The sequence below is a fragment of the Passer domesticus genome, chromosome 37 (assembly GCF_036417665.1).
Source record: "Passer domesticus isolate bPasDom1 chromosome 37, bPasDom1.hap1, whole genome shotgun sequence".
NCBI classification, from domain to species: Eukaryota; Metazoa; Chordata; class Aves; order Passeriformes; family Passeridae; genus Passer; species Passer domesticus.
In genome coordinates, this window is record NC_087510.1 from 440,225 (window position 1) to 462,078 (window position 21,854).

The 21,854-nt window shown below is 63.5% G+C and overlaps 2 protein-coding genes across 4 annotated transcripts; both read left to right on the forward strand.

The window, feature by feature from the left end:
- The first annotated feature begins 59 nt into the window (after positions 1–59).
- CXXC1 (CXXC finger protein 1) lies at positions 60–12,278 on the forward strand. Of its 3 annotated transcripts, none has more exons than XM_064402270.1 (15): positions 60–136; positions 234–331; positions 1,116–1,216; positions 1,897–2,000; positions 3,220–3,375; positions 4,130–4,156; positions 4,732–4,881; positions 5,797–5,904; positions 7,369–7,553; positions 8,278–8,485; positions 9,249–9,359; positions 10,006–10,055; positions 10,344–10,440; positions 10,896–11,048; positions 11,997–12,278. In XM_064402270.1, the coding sequence occupies exons 1-15, from the start codon at positions 134–136 to the stop codon at positions 12,135–12,137; spliced, it is 1,692 nt and encodes a 563-aa protein (XP_064258340.1). In that variant the 5' UTR covers positions 60–133; the 3' UTR covers positions 12,138–12,278. The 3 variants fall into 3 exon arrangements, with proteins under 3 accessions (XP_064258340.1, XP_064258341.1, XP_064258342.1); XM_064402271.1 differs by having other exon boundaries at positions 4,846–4,881; XM_064402272.1 differs by lacking the exon at positions 4,732–4,881.
- Positions 12,279–12,883: 605 nt separating this feature from the next.
- Positions 12,884–21,545, forward strand: MBD1 (methyl-CpG binding domain protein 1). The gene is given in 17 exon segments (XM_064402235.1): positions 12,884–13,006; positions 13,572–13,693; positions 14,106–14,220; positions 14,542–14,855; positions 15,101–15,186; positions 15,613–15,653; positions 15,760–15,909; positions 16,796–16,930; positions 17,190–17,237; positions 17,339–17,395; positions 17,474–17,542; positions 18,743–18,907; positions 19,958–20,125; positions 20,127–20,219; positions 20,303–20,389; positions 20,471–20,563; positions 21,109–21,545. Coding segments are annotated over 17 exon segments (2,187 nt in total). The 5' UTR covers positions 12,884–12,997; the 3' UTR covers positions 21,544–21,545.
- The last annotated feature ends 309 nt before the right edge of the window (positions 21,546–21,854 follow it).

Below are 21,854 nucleotides of genomic sequence, written 5' to 3' on the forward strand. Positions count from 1 at the left end.
TCCATTGCTCTCCCCAGGCCGCCGCCATGCTGTGGGCGGGCGCGCCCGTATCCGGAAGCGGAAGTTGGACACACCCCCGCTTCCGGCCGCTGTTGGGCCTAGCCGGGAGCGTCTCTCGGAGGCGACGACAGCGATGGTGGGGGGAGAACCGGGGGCGTGCGGGGGGCTCAGGGGGTCTTCGGTGTCTGGGAAACCCCCCCAGGCCCTGACACCCCCCGCCGTTACCCCCTCAGGACAGCGAATTCTCGGACGCGGAGGCGGCCCCGGGCGGGGAGGAGAACGCGCCGGTTTATTGCGTGTGCCGCAAGCCGGACATCAACTGCTTCATGATGTGAGGGGGGGTCTGGGGGGTCCCCAAGTGCTTTAGGGTGTGAGGGGGGGGTCTGGGGGGTCCTCAACTGCTTCATGATGTGAGGGGGGGTCTGGGGGGTCCCCAAGTGCTTTAGGGTGTGAGGGGGGGGTCTGGGGGGTCCTCAACTGCTTCATGATGTGAGGGGGGGTCTGGGGGGTCCCCAGGTTTTTCATGATGTGAGGGGGAACGGGGGCGATTGGGGTCCGCAGGTGCTTTGGGATGTGAGGGGGGGTCTGAGGGGGGTCCCCAAGTGCTTCAGGGTGTGAGGGGGGTCTGGGGGGTCCCCAATACCTTCACGATGTGTGGGAGAACGGGGGGAGCGGGGTCCACAACTGCTTCGGGATGTGAGAGGGGGTCCCCAAGTGCTTCATGATGTGAGGGGGGGTCTGGGGGGTCCCCAGGTTCTTCATGATGTGAGGGGGAATGGGGTGGGATTGGGGTCCGCAGGTGCTTTGGGATGTGAGGGAGGGTCTGGGGGGTCCCCAAGTGCTTCAGGGTGTTGGGGAGGGTCTGGGGGTCGCAGCAGATCTGAGGGGCAGCGTGGGGGGACCCAGGGCTGGGGTCCCAGCTGCCTCTTGGGGTGGGATTTGGGGGGTCCCGGATATCTGGGGGTGTTGGAGGGGGTCCCTTGAAGCAGGGGGAGGGTGCAGGGTCCTCTTGGGAGGGTCTTTGGGGGTCCCTTGAGGCAGGGGGAGTGCAGAGTCCCCCTGGGGGGCTTTGGGGGTGCCCGGCTGAGGGTCCCGGTGTCACCCCCGTCCCGCAGAGGCTGCGACAACTGCAACGAGTGGTTCCATGGGGACTGCATCAACATCACCGAGCGCATGGCCAAGGCCATCCGCGAGTGGTACTGCCGGCAGTGCCGCGGTGAGAGGGGCTGGGGGCTCTGGGGGGGCTTGGGGGGGCTCTGGGGGGGCCATTGGGGGGTGGCAGTGCCACAATGAGAGGGGCTGGGGGCTCTGTGGGGTCGCTGGGAGGGTTTTGAGGGGCTCCAGGGGGCTTTGAGGGGGCTCTGGGGGGCCATTTGGGAGTGGTAGTGCCACAGTGAGAGGGGCTGGGGGCTTTGGGGGGGCTCTGGAGGGCTACCTGGGAGTGTTGGGCTGCAGTGAGAGGGGCAGGGGGCTGACTTGGGGTGTTCCAGGGATACCTGGGGTCTGGGTGGTTTTTTTGGGGGGTGTCTGGGTGGTTTTTGGAGTGCTTGACCCCATTTTTGGGGTGTCTGACCTCAGAAAAAGTGCTCAGCCCCGTGTGTGCAGTGAATGTAAGGTGGGGGTGTCCCTGGTGGGATTTGGGGTGTTCCTGGTGGGATTTGGGGTGCCTGACCCCATTTTTGGGGTGCCTGACCCCGTTTTTTGGGGTGTCTGACCTCAGATCAAGTGCTCAGCCAGCATGTGCGGCAGGTGCAGGGCAGGGGTATCTCTGGTGGGATTTGGGGTGTTCCTGGTGGAATTTGGGGTACCTGACCCCATTTCTGGGGTGCCTGACCCCGTTTTTGGGGTGTCCCCGGTGGTGGACCCCCTGACCCCTCTGTGACCCCCCCTCCCCAGAGAAGGACCCGTCCCTGGAGATCCGCTACCGGCACAAGAAGTGGCGGGAGAAGGAGCACGAGGGGGCCAAGGGGCAGGAGCTGGAGCAGGGCCGGGCTGCCAAGGTGGGCTCTGGGGGGGTGGGGACCCCCCCAAAGGGGGACATCCCAATTCTGGGGGGAGGCTGGGAGGTGCCTGAGTCCCTTGGATGAGGATTTTGGGGGCACCAGGGGGCTGGGGGGTGCTTTGGGGACGATCTGGGGGACCCCTGACCTTCTCTGGGTGCCTGGAATCCCTCCCAGCTTGGGTTCTGGGGAGTCCCTGGGTGTTTTTTGGGGTGTCTGACCCCAACTTGGGGTGTCTGATCCTAGATCAAGCACTCAACCTGCATTTGGGGAGTGCAAGGTGGGGCTTTCCCCAGTGGGATTTGGAGTATTCCTGGTGGAATTTGGGGTGTCCCTGGTGTTTTTGTTTTTGGGGTGCCTGACCCCATTTTCGGGGTGCCTGACCCCATTTTTTGGTTGCCTGACCCCGTTTTTGGGGTGTCTCTCCCCAGATCAAGCGCTCGGCCCGCATGTGCGGCGAGTGCGAGGCAGAGGTGTCCCTAGTGGGATTTGGGGTGTTCCTGGTGGTTTTTTGTGTGCCTAACCCCATTTTCAGTGTGCCTATCCCATTTTTGGTCTGCCTGATGCTATTTTTGGGGTGTCTAGCCCCGTTTTTGGGGTGTCTTCCCACAGATCAAGCGCTCGGCCCGCATGTGCGGCGAGTGCGAGGCAGAGGTGTCCCTAGTGGGATTTGGGGTGTTCCTGGTGGTTTTTTGTGTGCCTAACCCCATTTTCAGTGTGCCTATCCCATTTTTGGTCTGCCTGATGCTATTTTTGGGGTGTCTAGCCCCGTTTTTGGGGTGTCTTCCCACAGATCAAGCGCTCGGCCCGCATGTGCGGCGAGTGCGAGGCAGGGGTGTCCCTAGTGGGATTTGGGGTGTTCCTGGTGGTTTTTGATGTGCCTAACCCCATTTTTGGGGTGCCCGACCCCATTTTCGGGGTGCCTGATCCCATTTTCGGGGTGCCTGACCCCGTTTTTGGGGTGTCTCCCCCAGATCAAGCGCTCGGCCCGCATGTGCGGCGAGTGCGAGGCAGGGGTGTCCCTAGTGGGATTTGGGGTGTTCCTGGTGGTTTTTGATGTGCCTGACCCCATTTTTGATGTGCCTGACCCCATTTTCGGGGTGCCTGACCCCATTTTTGATGTGCCTGACCCCATTTTTGGGGTGCCCGATCCCATTTTTGGGGTGCCTGACCCCTTTTCTGGTGTGCCTGACCCAGTTTTTGGGGTGTCTCCCCCCAGATCAAGCGCTCGGCCCGCATGTGCGGCGAGTGCGAGGCGTGCCGGCGCCCCGAGGACTGCGGGCAGTGCGACTTCTGCCGGGACATGAAGAAATTCGGGGGCCCCAACAAGATCCGCCAGAAGTGCCGGCTGCGGCAGTGCCAGCTGCGGGCGCGGGTGAGCGGGCACCTGGCGTGTCCCCAGCGTGTCCCCAGTGTGTCCCCAGCCTGTCCTTGGTGTGTGTTCGTAGCGTCCTTTGCGTGTGCTCAGCGTGGCCCCGGTGCTCGCCAGGGCTGGGGGTGTTGGGGTGGCCTTGGTGTGTCCCCAGCGTGTCCCCAGCATGGCTCTTTGTCACTGTGTCCCTGTCATGTGGCTCTGTCCCTTTGTCACCCTGTCCTGTGTTCCTCTGTCATCGTGTCCCGTGTCCCTTTGTCACTGTCTCGCCGTGTCCTCGTGTCTCTTTGTCACCTTCTGCCACGTCCCTGATGTGTCACACTCCTGACACATCCCTGTGTCCCCCGTTCCTCATGTGTTCTGTGTCCCCAGCAAGCTGCTGTGCGTGTCACTGTGTCACCCTCAGGTGTCCCCAAGGTGTCCTGTGTCCCCAGGTGTTCCATGTCCATGTGTCACTGTCTCACAGTGTCCCCAACATGTCCCCAGTGTCTCTTGTGTCCCATGTCCCTGTGTCACCCTGTCTCACTATGTCCTTATATCCCACGTCTGTGTCACTCTGTCAGCGTGTCCCCGATGTGTCCCCAACGTCTCTCGTGTCCCCAAGTGTCCTATGTCCCTGTGTCTGTGTCACCTGACCCATCTCCAAGATGTCTCGTGTCCCTAACTGTCCCGTGTCCTTGTGTCACTCTGTGTCCCCATGCCCTGTGTCCCTGTGTCACTCCCATGTCACTTACGTGTCCCCTCCGTGTCCCCACAGGAGTCCTACAAGTACTTCCCCACCTCGGTGAGTCCCTGGGACCCTGGGGGGAGGGGAGGGGGAGGAGAAGGGGGACCCCAGACCCCCCCCATCCCCATGAGAAGGGTGTGGGGGTGGGGCCAGCCCTTGCTGGGGGGAGGAGGGGCACCCCAAACCCTCAGTGTCCTTGGGGTGAGGGGGGGGGCTCACAGGTACAGGGGGTGCGGGTGCCCAGGAATGTGCTGACCCCCCCCCAGTTAGTGCAGGGGGGTCCCATGAGGGGGTCCTGGGGGTGTTCCAGGGTGCCATGGGGGGGTCCTAGGGGGTCCCTGGTGGGTGCTGACCCCCCCCCAACTGATGGGGGCATCCTGAGGGTGCCATGGGGAGGTCCCAGGGGTCGCTGGCTGTGTTGACCCCCCCTCTGCAGCTTGCACAGGAACAAAAGGGGGAGCCCGCGGGGGGTCCCAGGGGTGCCATGGGGGCCATTCCAGGGGAGTCCTAGGGGTGCCATGGGGGGCATCCCGGCGGGGTCCCAGGGGTGCCATGGGGGGCATCCCGGGGGGGTCCCAGGGGTGCCACGGGGGGGGCCCGGGGGTCCCTGGCGGTGCTGACCCCACCCCCAGCTGGCTCGGGGGCGTGAGGGGGACCTGGAGCTGCTGAAGGCGCAGCTGGGGGGGCCGGGGCCCCCCGAGAGCCTCTCGGATGAGGAGCTGCCCCTCGACCCCCGGCTCTACCAGGAGCTCTGCGCCGGCGCCTTCGACGAGCACGGCCTGGTGAGCCCCCAAAAACCGCCCCCCGGGACCCCAAAACTGCCCCCCGGGACCCCAAAAACCGCCCTCCCGGGACCCCAAAATCTGCCCCCCCTGGGACCCCAAAAACTGCCCCCTGGCACCCAAAACTGCCCTGGGACCCTAAAACTGCCCCTGGCACCCCATAACTGCCCTGGGACCCCAAAGCTGACCCCCCCCGGCACCCCAGAACTGCCCCAGGACTCCAGAACTGTCGCCTTGGGACTTCAAAACTGCCCCTCCTGGGACCCCAAAACTGCCCCCCATGGGACCCCAAAACTGCCCGCCTGGCATGCCAAGAACTGCCCTGGGACCCCAAAACTGCCCCCAGAACCCCAAAACTGCCCTCCAGGCACCCCAAATACCTCCTCGGGACCCCAGATCTGCCCCCCTGGGCACCCCAAAACCCACCAGGCACCCCAAATACCCCCCCAAATACCGCAGGAACAGATTTGAATGAGGTTTTTGCACATCAGGGCCTGGTTTAGTGTGTTTAGACCTGGTTTAGGCAGTTTAGGCCTGGTTTTAGGTTGTTCACAGGTGGTTTTGTGTGTGAAGGTGAGCTTCAGGCGTATCAGACGTGTCCTCGGTCCCTGTCTGGGCATGTCCCCAAATGTCCCCATGTGGGCCGTGCCCTGAGACGTGTCCCTAAATGTCCCCAGCATGTCCTGGCACATCAGGACATGTCCCCATGGCACTCTGAGGCGTGTCAGGCGTGTCCCTGCATGTCCCCAGCGTGTCTTGGCACACGGTCACACCAGGCCACGCGCCCGAGGCACCTCAGGCCACGTTGTCCCCTCGTGTCCCTTCACGGGCCACGCTCTGAGGCGCATCGGGGGCATCACCCCGCGTGTCCCCCGCGTGTCCCCACGTGTCCCCGTGTGTCCCTGGTCCCGCCAGCCCTGGCTCAGTGACGCCGAGGACGCGCCGTTCCTGGACCCCGTCCTGCGCAAACGCGCCGTGAAGGTCAAACACGTCAAACGCCGCGAGAAGAAATCGGACAAGAAGGTGAGGGTGGAGCTACTGGGAGGGCCACTGGGAGATACTGGGGGTTACTGGGAGGTTCCGTGGGTCGCTGGGTTACGAGCGGTGGTTACTGGGTGGTGGCGGGTGGTTACTGGTGCTCACTGGTGTGGAAGGAGGAATGGCGGAATGAGCACTGGGAGCTGCTGGGAGGTACTGGGAGGGTTCTGGGTGGTGACTGGTGCTAACTGGTGTGGAAGGAGGAGTGGTACAAGTGGCACTGGCAGCAGGCACGGCACTGGCAGTGCTGGGCTACAAGAGGTGGTGACTGGGAGGTTACTGGTTTATGAGTGGTGTTTACGGGGTGATTACTGGGAGGTTCCTGGTTCTAAATGGTTCTGACTGGTGCAGAAGGAGGAGTGCTACAAGTGGCACCAGCAGCGGGCATGGCACTGGGAGAGCTCTGGTGGTTACTGGGCTATGAGTGATGGTTACTGGGAGGTTACTGGGGGGTGACTGGGAGGTTACTGGTGCTAACTGGTGCAGAAGGAGTAGCGCTACAAGCGGCACCAGCAGCAGGTGAGGCACTGGCAGTGCTGGGCTACCAGAGGTGGTGACTGGGAGGTTACTGGTTTATGAGTGGTGCTAACTGAGAGGTTACTGCGTGATTACTGGGACATTACTGGTTCTCACTGGTGCTAACTGGTGCAGAAGGCACCAGCAGCAAGCGGCACCAGCAGCGGGCACGGCACTGGGAGGGCTCTGGTGGTTACTGAGCTATGAGTGATGGTTACTGGGAGCTACTGGTCTATGAGTGGTGGTGACTGGGTAATTTCTGGGTGATTACTGGGTAGTGACTGAGAGGTTACTGGTGTTAACTGGTGCAGAAGGAGGAGCACTACAAGCAGCACTGGCAGCGGGCGTGACACCGCTAGTGCTGGGCTATGAGTGGTAGTTACTGGGAGCTACTGGTCTGTGAGTGGTAGTGATTGGGTGATTACTGGGTGGTGACAAGAAGGTTACTGGGACGTTACTGGAGGTTACTGGTGCTGACTGGAGGTTCCTGGTGCAGAAGGAGGAGCGCTTCAAGCGGTACCGGCAGCAGGCGCGGCACTGGCAGTGCTGGGCTATGAGTGGTGGTTACTGGGTGATTACTGGGTGGTTACTGGGAGGTTACTGGGTGGTGACTAGAAGGTTACTGGGAGGTTCCTGTTGCTAACTGGTGTTAACTGGTGCAGAAGGAGGAGCGCTACAAGCAGCACCGGCAGCGGGGGCGGCACCGCGAGTGCTGGGCTATGAGTGGTGGTTACCGGGTGGTTACTGGGAGGTTACTGGGTGGTGACTAGAAGGTTACTGGGAGGTTCCTGGTGCTAACTGGTGTTAACTGGTGCAGAAGGAGGAGCGCTACAAGCGGCAGTGGGCGCAGCACTGGCAGTGCTGGGCTAGGAGGGGTGGTTACTGGGAGGTTCCTGGGAGGTTACTGGTGGTAACTGGTGTTAACTGGTGCAGAAGGAGGAGCGCTACAAGCGGCACCGGCAGCGGGCGCGGCACCGCGAGCGCCGCGGGCACCCCGAGCGCGCCGACGCCCGCGACCCCGCGGGGCTGGGCCAGTGCCTGGGCCCCGGCTGCACCCGCCCCGCGCGCCCGCCCTCCAAGTACTGCAGCGAGGCCTGCGGCATCAAACTGGCTGCCAAGTGAGTACCCACCAGTACGGACCAGTATGGACCAGTATAAACCAGTGCAGGGCAGGACAGACCGGTGTGGACTGGTATAAGCTGGTACAGAATGGAACCTACTGGTATAGACCAGTATAAACCAGTACAGATTAGTAGTGACCTGTGTAGACCAGTATAGACCAGTACAGCACAGTACCGGGCAGTATGGACCAGTATAAACCAGTACAGAACAGTGTAGGTTGGTATAGACCAGCATAAACCAGTACAGAATGGCACAGACCAGTATAAACCAGTAATGATCTGTACAGACCAGTGCAAACCAGTATAGGCCAGTGTAAACCAGTACAGAACGGTACCAACCAGTACAGAGTGCTATAAACCAGTTATATAAACACATCCTGCCTCAGTGGATCCCAGGGATCCTGGAGCCCCCATTAACCCTTTCCCCCCCAATCCCAGCCGGATCTACGAGATCCTGCTGCAGCGGATCCAGCAGTGGATCCCAGGGATCCTGGAGCCCCCATTAACCCTTTTCTCCCCCTGATCCCAGCCAGAACTACAATACCCTTCCTCAGCAGATCCAGTGGCGGATCCAGCAGTGGATCCCAGGGATCCTGGAGCCCCCATTAACCCTTTCCCTCCAATCCCAGCTGGATCTACGAGATCCTGCCACAGCGGATCCAGCAGTGGATCCCAGGGATCCTGGAGCCCCCATTAACCCTTTCCTCCCCCTCGATGCCAGCCGGATCTACGAGATCCTGCCGCAGCGGATCCAGCAGTGGCAGCAGAGCCCGTGCGTGGCGGAGGAGCACGGCAAGCGGCTGCTGGAGCGCATCCGGCGCGAGCAGCACCAGGCGCGGCTGCGGCTGCAGGAGATGGAGCGGCGCTTCCACGAGCTCGAGGGGCTCATCGCCCGCGCCAAGGGGCACCCGCCCCGCGAGGACGAGGAGGTGGGCACCCCCTGGGGCTCACGGGGGGCTGGGGACACCAAAAATGCTTTAATTCTCCCTGTTTTGGGTCCCTCTTGTGATCGCCCTTGTTCTTCATGGATGCCTGGATGCCCCCAAATCTTTTAATTCTCCCTGTTTTGGGTCCCTCTTGAGATCCCCCTTGGTCCTACATGGATTCCTGGGTCCCCCCAAACCCTTTAGTTCTCCCTGTTTTGGGTCCCTCTTGAGATCCTCTTTGGTCCTTCATGGACACCTGGGTCCCCCCAGATCTTTTAATTTTCCCTGTTTTGGATCCCTCTTGAGATCCCCCTTGGTCCTTCATGGATGCCTGGGTGCCCCCAAATCTTTTAATTTTTCCCATTCTGGGTTCCTCTTGCTCCTCTGGTACCCACACACAGCTCCTGGAGGGCTGGGGGACCCCAAAAACCATTTAATTCTCCCTGTTATGGGTCCTTCTTGAGATCCCCCCTGATCCTTCGCGGACTTCCGGGTGCCCCCAAACCCATTGAGGCCCCCTCCACTGCCCTTCCCTGGATCCCCTCCAAAATCCCTGGGTCCATCCTCGGTGCCCCCAACCCTTTAATTCCCCCCATTCTGGTCCCCCCCTGGGCATCCCCCAAATCTCTGAGTCCCTCCTGAACCTTGTCCTGGGTCCCCCCAAACCCCTCTCTGGAGCATCTGGGTGCCCCTGGAGCCCCCTAACCGTGTGTCCCCCCAATCCCTGGGTCCCCCCTTGGACCCCCTGACCCCGCTGTCCCCCCAGAGCACGGAGGGGGACAGCGAGGACACGGACCTGCAGATCTTCTGCGTGTCCTGCGGCCACCCCATCAACCCCAAGGTGGCCCTGCGGCACATGGAGCGCTGCTACGCCAAGGTGATCCCGGGATCTGGGGGGTCTGGGGGCACCTCTGGGGTCTGTGGGATCATCCGTGGGATCTGTCTGCCCCTGTGGGTTCCTGGGATTTGTGGGATCATCCATGGGATCTGTGGGATCATCTGTGGGATCATCCATGGGATCTGTGTGCCCCTGTGGGTTCCTGGGATTTATGGGATTATCCATGGGGTCTGTGGATTCCTAGGATTTGTGGGATCATCCATGGGGTCTGTGGGTTCCTGGGATTTGTGGGATCATCCATGGGGTCTGTGGGTTCCTGGGATTTGTGGGATCATCCATGGGGTCTGTAGGATCATCCATGGGATCTGTGTGCCCCTGTGGGTTCCTGGGATCTGTGGGATCATCTGTGGGTTTTTGGGATCTGTGAGATTATCCATGGGACTTTCTAGAACTATAGGGGTTTCTGTAGGGTCTGGGGGGCAGTAGGGACCTACTGGAAGCTCTGTAGGGGCTGGGGGTTCTGTGGGGTCTCATGGGGAGGGGCTTTGTAGGGGCTGGGGGGCCATGGGGACCCTGTGAGAGGGCTCGGGGGGGGCACTATAGGGGCTGGGGGTCCATAGGGTCCCTGGGGGGGCTCAAGGGTCCCATCCCTGCCCCCATTCTGACCCCCCCCACCCCATTGCAGTACGAGAGCCAAACGTCCTTCGGGTCCATGTACCCCACCCGCATCGAGGGGTGAGTGGGGAGGGGGCTCGGGGGGTGGGGGGAGGGGGGAAGGACACCCTGGGGGAGCTTTCTGGGTGGGGGGCAGACCCCAGACCCCTAAATCCTCCTGGGAAGGGAGGGGCAGCACCCTGGGGAGGCTTTTTGGGGTGGGGGTATCACCCTGAGGGGGAGCACCCAGGGGGTTTGAGGTGCCTGAGGAGTTTTGAGTTTGAGGTGGGGGTTTGTGGCTGTCTGTGGGGGAGGGGGTCTCTCAACCCCCTGTCCCCCCACCCCAGGACACCTCTCGTGTCCCCCCAGGGCCACCCGGCTGTTCTGTGACGTTTACAACCCCCAGAGCAAAACCTACTGCAAGAGGCTGCAGGTGCTGTGCCCCGAGCACTCCCGGGACCCCAAGGTGGGCACAGAACGAGGTTTAGGGGTTGAATTTAGGGGATCTGTGCCCCGAGCACTTCTGGGACCCCAAGGTGGGCACAGAATGAGGTTTTGGGGGGTGGGGGCAGTGCCCAGGACACTGCTAAGACCCCAAAATGGGCACAGAACGAGATTTTGGGGCGGAATCTGGGGGATTTGTGCCCTGAGCACTTCTGGGACCCCAAGTTGGGCACGGGGTGGCTTTGGGGGGTGGGGGCAGTGCCCAGGACACTCCTGGGACCCCAAAATGGGCACGGAATGAGATTTTGGAGTGGAATTTGGGGGATCTGTGCCCCGAGCACTCCTGGGACCCCAGGGTGGACATGGAGGGACAGGACAGGGGCAGTACCCAGGACACTGCCAGGACCCCAGGGTGGCCGTGGAGGTGGCAGAGGGGCTCTGGGTGTCCCCAGCCCTGCTGACCCCGTGCCCGGCCAGGTGCCCGCGGACGAGGTGTGCGGGTGCCCGCTGGTGCGCGACGTCTTCGAGCTGACCGGGGACTTCTGCCGCGTCCCCAAGCGCAAGTGCCACCGCCACTACTGCTGGGAGAAGCTGCGCCGCGCCGAGGTGGACCTGGAGCGCGTCCGCGTGGTGGGTGCCACCGCCCCGTGTCCCCACAGTGTCCCCAGAGCGTCCCCACACTGCTCTGTGTCCCCGTGGTGTCCCCAGAGCGTCCCCACACTGCTCCGTGTCCCCATGGTGTCCCCGGAGTGTCCCCACACTGCTCCGTGTCCCCGTGGTGTCCCCGGAGTGTCCCCACACTGCTCCGTGTCCCTGTGGTGTCCCGTGTTCTGGTGTCTCCACGCTGTGACGTGTCCCTTTGTCCCCATGCTGTCCTGTGTCTCTACTCTGTACCCACACTGTCCCCATGTCCCCACACTGTCCCCATCCCCACAATGTCCCTGGCAGTGTCCCCACACTGTCCCCATCTCCCCACACTGCCCCATGTCCCCGTCCCCATGCTGTCCCCACACTGTCCCCAGTACTGTCCCCACACTGTTCTTGGCACTGTCCCATGTCCCCACACTTTCCCATGTCCCTGTTGCCGTCCCCACACTGTCCTATGTCCCCACGTTGTCCCCTCGCTGTCCCCATGCTGTCTCCTCCTGCAGTGGTACAAGCTGGACGAGCTGTTTGAGTGGGATGTTGTCCCTGTCCCCACACTGTCCCTGTCCCCACGCTGTCCCTGTTCCCACCCTGTCCCCATGCTGTCCCTGTCCCCACACTGTCCCCACGCTGTCCCCACGCTGTCCCTGTCCCTGCAGTGGTACAAGCTGGATGAGCTGTTCAAGCAGGACAGTGTCCCTGTCCCTGTCCTGTCCCTGTCCCCACCCTGTCCCTGTCCCCACCCTGTCCCCATGCTGTCCCTGTCCCTGTCCCCACGCTGTCCCTGTCCCTGTCCCCATGCTGTCCCCACGCTGTCCCTGTCCCCACGCTGTCCCTGTCCCTGTCCCCACGCCGTCCCTGTCCCTGTCCCCACGCTGTCCCTGTCCCCACACTGTCCCTGTCCCTGTCCCCACGCCGTCCCTGTCCCCGCAGTGGTACAAGCTGGACGAGCTGTTCGAGCAGGAGCGCAATGTGCGGGCGGCCATGACGAACCGGGCGGGGCTGCTGGCGCTCATGCTGCACCAGACCATCCAGCACGACCCGCTGACCACGGACCTGCGCTCGGACCGCTGACCACGGCCTGCCCCGGCCACTGACCGCCCCCGGAGCCCCGAAACCCCCCCAGACCCCTCCCCACGTCCCCCCACCCCCGATTCCTGGGTGTTCCCCCATCCCCAAATAAACAGGGTGTGCAAAAGGAGTCTGGGGGTGTCTCTGGGCTGTCCGTGGGATGTAGGGGGGCTCCTGTGGGGTCTTTGGGATCCTGGGGGTGCCTTTTGGGGGAATTTTGGGAGCCTCCAGGTTCTGGTACCACCCCAGACCCTGTAGAGGGTGTGGGGATCCCTTCGCTAGCCTTGGGGGTGGCTGGGGGGGTCCTGAGAAGGTTGGGGGGTCCTTAGCGGGTGGGGGGCTGGAAATGGGATCAGCATCCATGGGGGACCTGGGAGGGGTCCCTGGCGGTTTTGGGGGGTCCTTTGAGGGGGGGTCCTGGGGGGAAATGGCAGCACTATCCAAGGGGGGGCTGGGAGGGGTCCCTGGCGGTGTTGGGGGGTCCTTTGGGGGGTCCTGGGCAGAGGAAAGGGCCCCAATGGGCCCCCAGGGGAACGCTCCTGGCTCATTAGCATAGCCACGCCTACATATTGCCTAATTAGCATATGCCCGCCCTCCTGCCGTCACGTGCCCCCGCGGTCACGTGCCTCCCCCTCTCCACGGGTGGCGTATCGCCCCGCCCCTGCCTGGTTCTGCCGTTTCTCATTGGTCCACTCCGCTTCACGTGATCCACAGTCCCTGCCCCCTGCTTTTCCCGCCCGGCTTTTCCGCTTCCGGCGCGGGGCCCCGCCCCCTCCGCCCCCCGCGGCCTCGCGGCGTCGCCAGAGGAAGAGGAGGAGGAAGAGGAGGAGGAAGAGGAAGAGCTGCGCCACAGGCGGGGGCGGATGGGAACGGTGAGCGGCCGGAGGGCTGCGGGGCCGCGGCGGGGTTGAGCGAGGGGGATCCGAGCGGGGCAGGACGCGGCCGGTGGGGAAGGGCGGGCCGTGAGGGGGACGGGGGGGCGGCTGGGGGGGGGTTTCGTGTGGGGGAAGGGGCGTGAGGGAGGGGAAGGGGGAGCTTGGGGACAGTTTGTGAGGGGAAGGGGCTGTTTGTGAGGGGGAAAGGGGCAGTTTTGGGCAGTTTGTGAGGGGGAAGGGTCGGTTTGTGAGGGGGAGGGGCAGTTTGGGGTGGGGGAAGGGCAGTTTGGGGGCAGTTTGGGGTGGGGGAAGGGCAGTTTGGGGGTTGTTTGTGGTGGGGGCGGAACTCCGGGGTGATTTTGGGGGTGCCCTTGCGGGGGAGGGGCGGACTCGGCGCTGTGTTTGTGTGGGGGAGGGGGTGGCCCTGGCGGTGGGGGAGGGGAGGATGGAGTCACGTGGGGAGGGGGCGCGGCCCGGCTGTGTTTGGGGGCGGGGTCCGGCGGTGTTCGGGCTCTCGGGGCGGGTCGTGACCCCCTCCCCACCGCTCTCCCGGGGGTCTCAGCCCCCGCGCAGGATGGCGGAGGGCTGGGCCGAGTGCCCGGCGCTGGGCCCGGGCTGGCAGCGCCGCGAAGCTTTTCGGAAATCCGGGGCCACCAGCGGCCGCAGCGACACCTACTACAGGAGGTGCCCGTCCCCAAAAACCCCCCAGCGCCCCCTCCCACCCCCGCGGGAGTGCGGGTGGGGCCGGTTCTGCCCTTTCTCCCTCCTAGACCCCATCCCGTGCCCATTTGGGGGCTCCCCCCCCACCCCCCGATGCTGTTTCAGAGCCCCTCTCCCATCTCCCTCTCCAGGAGCTCCCCAGGGCCCCCTCAGCTCCCCTTTCCCTAAATATTCCCAGTCCCCTCCAATTCTTCCAGGCTATTTTGGGGCTCGATGAGTCCTTTTTGAGAGTTTTGGGGTCCCCTGAGCTGTGTTTGTTCCCCCTCTCCCATCCTCCCTTTGGCATTTGGGGGCTCCCCCGGGCTCAGCGGTCCCTGCGGGGTTTTGGGGCCGTTCCTGGGGATTTTGGGGCCCGTCTGACCCGACTCCCCGGCAGCCCCACAGGGCAGAAGTTCCGCAGTAAGATCGAGCTGCGGCGGTTCCTGGGCCCCGGGCACGACCTCAGCAACTTCGACTTCAAATCGGGGCTGCAGCGACCTGGCCCCACCCGGGTATGGGGAATGGGACCCGGGGGGGCCCTAAAAACCACGGGGGGGGGCACAGAAATCCCAAAAAACCTCGGGGAGGGGGGAAAGCTGGAGCTCTCCTGAGAGGGGAGCCCCATACTAAAAATGGAATTGGGGGTGGAATAAAGAGGTGGGGGGTAAAAAGAGCTGCTCAAAATGAGGGAAATGAGGTTGAGGTGACCCTAAATTGGGGGTGGAGGGGGAACAAGGGGTGCTTAAATTGGGGAGGAGCAGTAATGGGGGTTTTGAAGTGGGGGAGGGGTCACAAGAGGTTTTTGTGACACCCCCCCATTTTTTATTTTTCAGGCCAGGAAGAGCCCCAAATGGCACCTGCCCGCCGGGCCCCTCCCAGAGCCCCCCAAAATCTTCAAAAAGGAGGAGGAGGAGGTGGAGGTGGAAGTGGAGGTGGAGGTGGGCGGGGCTGAGACCGAGAAGGCCCCACCCTCATCAGTTCAGGCCCTGCCCATCCCAGTCCAGGCCACGCCCCTGACTCTCCAGGCCACACCTCCTTCAGTTGAGGCCACGCCCTCTCCAGCCGTGGTCACGCCCTCACTGGAGCCCCCCCATCGCAGGACGCGGAAGCGGCCGCCCCTGGAGCCCCCCCAGGATGGGGTGGTGGCGTGAGTGGGGGAATGGGGGGTCCCTGGGGGGTCGTGGGGTCCTCCAGGTGTGGGGATGGGGATCCCCTGGAACTCTTGGTGTGGGGAGGGGGTCCCAGGAGCTGGGGGTGACCCCAGGGGGGAGGGATTGGGGTCCCTGGGGGGAGTTTTGGTGGTTCCCTCAGGGGCGTTGTGGGATCACGGGGGGCATTGGGGGTGTTGGGGTCCCCCTGGCACCCCCCAAAATGCCACTCCCTCCTCTACAGGCTTTGTGCTGGCTGCCAGAGCCTCTTCCCAGGGGTGTCCCTGCCCCCCCAGCGCCGCTGCCGCTGGCTCTGCCCCGACTGCCGTGGTGAGCTTCGGCCTCAGAGCCCTCCTCCTCATCCTCTTCGTGCTCCTTCTCATCCTCTTCATGCTCCTCTTCATCCTCTTCGTGCTCCTCCTCATTCTCTCAGTCTTTCTCCCACCTTCCTCAGCTCTCTCAGAGCTTTTTCTGTTTTATTCTCTTCCTCATTTTCCGGTTGTTCTTGTCTTTCGTTCCCTGGGGTTTTCCCTCTCCATCATCATCATCTTTCCTTGAATTTCTTCAGCCTTGTAATTATAATTTTAATCCTCTGAAACTTCCAGTTCCTCCTTCTCCCTGATTCTTCCCTGCCTCCTTTTCCCTGTTTTTGGACCATTCTGGGGGGAAGGGAGCCTGAATGAGTTTGGGAGGGGGATCAGGGGGAGATCCCAGGAAAGTTGGGGTGACCCTGACCCCCTTCCTCCACCCCCCCAGCCCAGAGACGAGACTTCAACCGCGAGCAGCGATTCTACAAGGTACCCCCGCTCCCTCAGGGGGGTCAGATGGTGCCCCTGGGCGTTCCCCAGACCCCTCAGGGGGTTTGGGGGCCCCCCCCAGAGCCCTGACACCCCCTCCCCACAGCGGGTGGGCTGTGGCACGTGCCAGGCCTGCCGCATCCCCGAGGACTGCGGGATCTGCAGCGCCTGCGCCCGCAACCCCCCCGGGGGCCCCTCCGGGCCCGGCCGGACCCCCAAGTGCCTCCTGCGCCGCTGCCTGCGCATCGTCAAGAAGGTACCAGCACCCCCTTGTCACTGTCACCCTGCCTCGGTGTCACCAGCACCCCCTTGTCACTGTCACCAGCACCCCCTTGTCACTGTCACCCCCCCTCAGTGTCACCAGCACCCCCCCAGTGTCACCAGCACCCCCTCGTCACTGTCACCCTGCCTGGATGTCACCAGCACCCCCTTGTCAGTGTCACCCCCCTCGGTGTCACCAGCACCCCCTTGTCACTGTCACCAGCACCCCCTTGTCACTGTCACCAGCACCCCCTTGTCAGTGTCACCCCCCTCGGTGTCACCAGCACCCCCTTGTCACTGTCACCAGCACCCCCCCCAGTGTCACAAGCCCCCCCTTGTCTCCCGGGTACCCCCGTGTCCCCACGCTGTGTCCCCGCAGGGCCTGGGCTGTGGCTCCTGCCTTGTCCCCTGTCCCCATCCCTGTCCCTTGTCTGTGGCTGCTCATTCACCCACGTCGTCCTGTATCCCCGAGTGTTATCCCATGTTTATTATCCCATATTTTCCCATGTTTTCCCATATTTCCCTGTATTTTCCCTGCTCTCCTGGGTAACCCCCTGTCCCTGTAGGGCATGGGCTGCAGCTCCTTCCTTGTCCCTGTCCCTTGTCTGTGGCTGCTCATTCACCCACGTCCTCCTATACCCTTGAGCGTTATCCCATGTTTGTTATCCCATATTTTCCTCTATTTCCCCATCTTTTCCCTGCTCTCCTGGGTAACCCCCATGTCCCCACAGGGCCTGGGCTGCAGCTCCTTCCTTGTCCCTGTCAATGTCCCTTGTCTGTGGCTGCTCATTCACCCACGTCCTCCTATATCCCCGAGTGTTATCCCATGTTTATTTTCCCGTGTTTTCCCTGCTTTCCCAAGTAACCCCCTGTCCTCGCAGGGCCTGGGCTGCGGCTCCTGCGCCGGCTGCCTGAGCACCGAGGACTGCGGCAGCTGCTGCATCTGCCTGCGGCGCCTGCAGCCCGGCCTCAAGCGCCAGTGGCGCTGCCTGCGGCGCCGCTGCCTGCGCCCCAAGGTGGGACTGTCCCCCCGGAGCCCCTCCGGTGTCACCCCTGCCATCCCTGACCTTCCCTGGGACCCCCAAAGCCCCCCAGTGTCCCTCTTCCCATCCCCGACCTTCCCTGGGCCCCCCCGTGTCCCCCCTGCCATCCCCGACCTTCCCTGAGCCCCCCAGCACTTCCCCACTCCCCCTCCCCGCTCCTGCCCCGGTGTCACCCTGGGGTGTCCCCCCACCCCATTGTCCCCTGCTGACCCCCCACCCTGTGTCCCCCCAGAAAGCCAGGGTGGCCAAGAAGCCGCAGAGCCCCCGGTCCCTGGCAGAGGTGAGTGTGGGACCCCCGGGCTGTGGCACAGCGCGGACCCCCGGGTGTTCTGGGGAGGGGGGACCCCGGGGTGCCCCCCTCAGCCCCGTTTCTCCCCCCAGAAGTGGAAGCCCCTCGTGGAGCGGGAGCCCAGCGACGCCTCCAGCGCCAGGCACAGAGTGAGTGGGACCCCCCTGGGCACAGCTGGGCACAGCTGGAACCCCCGGCTCCCCCCACGAGCCCCCCCTCCCTCCCAGAAGCTGCTGACCAAGGGCAAGGAGAAGAAGAAGCCGGGGCGACCCCCGAAGGCCCCTGGGCCCCGCGGGGTGAGTGACAGGCCTTGGCCCCGCCCCATGTATGTTAGCCCCGCCCTTCCACAGTGGCCCCGCCCCTTCCAGAGCAGCTATTGGGGCAGGGGGGAAGCTGTAAAGCCCTTAATATAGGGGCCTGTGAAAGGGGGCAGTACTGGGGTGCAGGTACCGTAATGATCCTAGTGGCTGTTCCAGCCCCTAATGCCGATGTTCAGGATTCAGGATATTGGGGTGCAGCTGCTGTAATTTTCCTAAAGGCTGTGCCAGCCACTAATACTGGGGTTCAGGCCCTGCAATAATGAGGTGCAGGTACCGTAATAATCCTATGAGCTGTTTCAAGGCTGAATGTTGGGGTTCAGCACATTCAAACCTCACTAATTTTGGGGTGCCAGTACCATAATACCCCTAATGCTGGGGCCAGGTCATTGTGACACCCCAAAAACTGTTCACTGTTGATGCACAGCCTGAGCAACCCTGGCTGTGGAGTTGCAGCACTGCAATGCTCCACATAATGGGGTTCAGGTACCCCAAAACCCCTCAGAGCAGGGTTTGGTTACCATAATTCTCCTAATACTTGCTACTGCTTTAATAGCAGGACCCAAGGTACCAATAATGGGGTGCAGATACCGTAATGCCCCAAATATTGGGGCTCAGGTACCATAATGCTTCTAATAGTGGGGTGCAGGTACCGTAATACCTCTAATAGCAGGGCTTAAATACTGTAATGCCTCTGATATCAGGGCTCAGATACCGTAATGCCTCTAATAGTGGAGTGCAAATACCAGAATGCCTCAAATACGGGGGCTCAGGTACCGTAATGCTTCTAATAGCAGAATGCAGATACCGTAAGGCCTCAAATACTGGGGCTCAGATACCGTAATGTCTCTAATAGCAGAATGCGGATACCATAATGCCTCTAATAGCGGGGTGGAGATACTGTAATGGTTCTAATAGTCGGGTGCAGATACCGTAATGGCCCAAATATTGGGGCTCAGATACCGTAATGCCTCTAATAGCTGCTCCTACCGGAATGTCTGCCTTGTGCCTAACCCGCTGCTGCTGCCTGGCTGCCGTAATACCCCTAATACTGCCGCATCTACCGTAACGCTCCTAATAGCTGCTCCCACACTAACACCAGTCGCCCTGGGGACACTCCGTGCGGCGGGCCCTGGGGACAGCTGGGGACCCGGGGGTGACGCCGCTCTCTGCCGGCAGCGGGGGGTGCGGAGCCGGGCCAGCCGGCGCTGCGGGGTGTGCGCAGCCTGCCGGCGCCCGGCCGACTGCGGCCGCTGCGACTTCTGCCGGGACAAGCCCAAATTCGGGGGGCAGAACCTCAAGCGCCAGAAGTGCCGCTGGAGGCAGTGCCTGCGCTGTGCCATGGTGGGTGCCCCCCAGTGCTTCCTCCCGGTGCCTCCCAGTAACCTCCCAGCGAGTCCCAGCCATCCCCTCCGCCCCCTTTCCTCAGCGACCCGACTCCTTCGGCTGGGGAAACTGAGGCACGCGCAAGGTTCAGGCTCCCCCGGCCTCCCCGGCGCTAGGTGCAGCCCAGTTTGGACCAGTATGGACAAGTTTGGGTGGGAGGGGGGCATTGGCCGGTACCTGGGTCCTGTTTTTTTGGGGGCAGGGGGTTGCCTGGACGCCTGGCTCCTTCCTGCATTGCTTGGCTTTGGAGGGCTTACCCTGGGTCTCTTTTGGGGGGAAGGGGTGGGGGTCCCTCTGCCAGCCACGCCCATCTGGGGGGGCGGGGTTCTTCCTGCATTTGTGCACCCCCCTCCCCAAAATCCACATCCCCCTCCCCTCGGAACTGCCCCACCCGCTCTGAGGTCTCTCTCCTGGCGCAGAGGCGGCTGCTGCCGGTGGGGGGGGGGTCGCTGGGGGCCCCCCTGGAGCGGCCGCCCCCTCCCCCTGTCCAGGCCCCGCCGCCGCCGGCCCCCCCGGCCCCCCCGCGCCGCCGCCCGGAGCCGCCGCCGCCGCCCGCCCCGCCCCCCCCGCAAGGTAACGGGACCCCCCCTCCGCTCAGGGGGGACCCCAAAATGCTCCTCCCACCCCCACGAGACCCTCACCCCCCCCACCCCCCAGAAATAACCCCACCCCCCCCCAATTTGCTGTGCTTGCTTTGCTGCTTTGCTCTGCACGGACCCTCCCCCCTCGGGGGGACCCAGGCGTCGGGGGAGGGGACCAAGGTGTCCCCACGCCCCCACCCCGCGGGAGGGGCTTTGGGGGGTTTTGGGGACCCCCAGATGCCTCGGTCCCCTCCGCCGTGACCCCAAGGCTTGTGTGTGCCTCAGTTTCCCCACGGGGGGTGAGGTGTGGGGTTCTCTGCAGACACCTGGGTCCTTTTTTGGGGGGTGTGGGGGGTTCCTCCTGGATACCTGGGGGGGACTGGGTGGGGGTCTCACCTGGCTGCCCTGACCTGCTCCTCCCCCCCAGGAGAAGGAGCTGCTGGGGGGGGCTGAGAACGGCCCTGGGCCCATCCTGGGCCCCCCCCTGCGCCTCTGCCCCATCAAGGAGGAGGCGGGACCCCTCCCCCGCCTCGAGGTGAGACCCCCCGGCTGCCTGGGACCCTCCCTGGACACCTGGGACCCCCCTGTGACCCCCCCTGCCCCCCAGGACCCTCGCCTGGGGCTCCTCATCGCCTCGGCCCCCCCGCCTCAAAGGGGCCCCCCCGGAGCCCAGCGTCGCCCCCCAAAGGGTGAGTGGGACCCCAAACTCCCCCTGAGCCTCCTCGGGGTGTCTGGGACCCCCATAACGCCCCTGACCCCCCTCCTTTTCCAGCCCCCCCCCGGGGATTTGGGGGTCCTGATCGCCGCCACCCCCCGCGTGAAGCAGGAGCAGCCCCAGCCCAGCGCGTCCCTGGTGCCGGTAAGGGGGGGACCCTGGGGTTTGGGGGGGGTCCCTGCTATTTGGGGGGGGGGGGTCCTGAGCCTCTGCCTTCATCCCCAGGTGCCCCCCCAGCACCCCCCTGCACAGCTGGTGGTGCTGGATGAGAGTGAGGAGGAGGAGGAGGAAGAGGAGGAGGAGGGCAGCAGCCGAGTGGTGAGCAAGAGCGGGGGATTCGTCGGGGAGGGGGGGTCAGAGGATTTGGGGAGGGTCCTGAGGAACTTTGGGGGGTCATGGGGAGGATTTTAATGGATTGAGGGGTCTTGGGAAGGAGTTGGGGGTGTCCTGAGGGGGATTTAGAGGAAATTTGGGGAGGGGGGGTGTGAGAAATGTGAACTTTAGGGAAGGGGTTGTGGGATCCTGGTAATTTGGGATTTTTGGGAGGGGGGCGTTTTTTGGGGTCCGGATGAATTGCGGAAGGGATTTTTGGGAGGGGGGATGTTTTGGGGATCCTGGTGAGTTGGGGAAGGGATTTTTGGGAGTGAGGAGGTTTTTGGGGTCCTGTTAATTTGGGGATTTTTGGGACGGGGGAGGTTTTTGGGGTCCTGGTGAGCTCTGGAAAGGCCTCTGGGGCTGACCCTTGGGTTTTTGGGAGGCTCTCAAAGCAAGGGGGTTCACAAGGAGGCTCCTGCGGGCTGGGGGGGTTCTTGGGGGGGCTCTTAAGTGCTCCCCCCACCCCATTAACCCCTTCCCCCCCACAGCCCTTCCCGCTGCCCCCCGCTCCCCAGCTCTGGCCCGGCTCCTTCCTGGAGGAACTGGCCGAGATTCCGCTCCCGGCTCACTGGGGGGTGGTGGGGGCTGACGGGGGTCCCGGGCCGTGCCCGGCGCGGGGGCTGCGGCTGGTGCAGCGCTGCCCCCGCTCCTCCATGGCCGCGGCCGCCGTGCTGCTCAACCCGGGCCTGGCTTTCCGCGTCCTGGTGGCCCGCGGCCGCCCGGTGCCCCCCGGGCACGAGGTGCTGGCCCGGCGCCCCCCCCTGCGCTCCGTGCTGGACCTGGTGGAGCTGCTCTGCGACCTCGAGGCCTACGGGCCCTGCCCGGGACCCCCGGCCCGGCCCCCCGCCCCCCGCTGCCATGTCCTGGTGAGGGGGGGGCGCTGCTGCCGGCCCTGCCAGATGCTGGCGGGGGAGGGGCACTGAGGGATGGGGGGGGTTGGGGAGGAGGGGATTGGGGTGGGGGGGAGCAAATGGGGGGGGGGATGGGAGTGAAAAATGTGGGGAGGGGGATGTGGATGGGATGGGGAAGGCAAATGGGAAAGGAAGCAAAATTTGGGGTGTTGGGAAGCGATGGTTGAACTGGAATTGGGGGGGAATAAAATTGGGAGGGGGAGAGGAAAATGAGGGACCTAAAAGTGAGGGGGGGGAACTGAAATTGGGGAATGTGGGGGTGGGGAGGAGGGATGGGGTGTTGCACCTTTGGGGAGTGGGATTTGGGGATGGAGCCTTGGGTG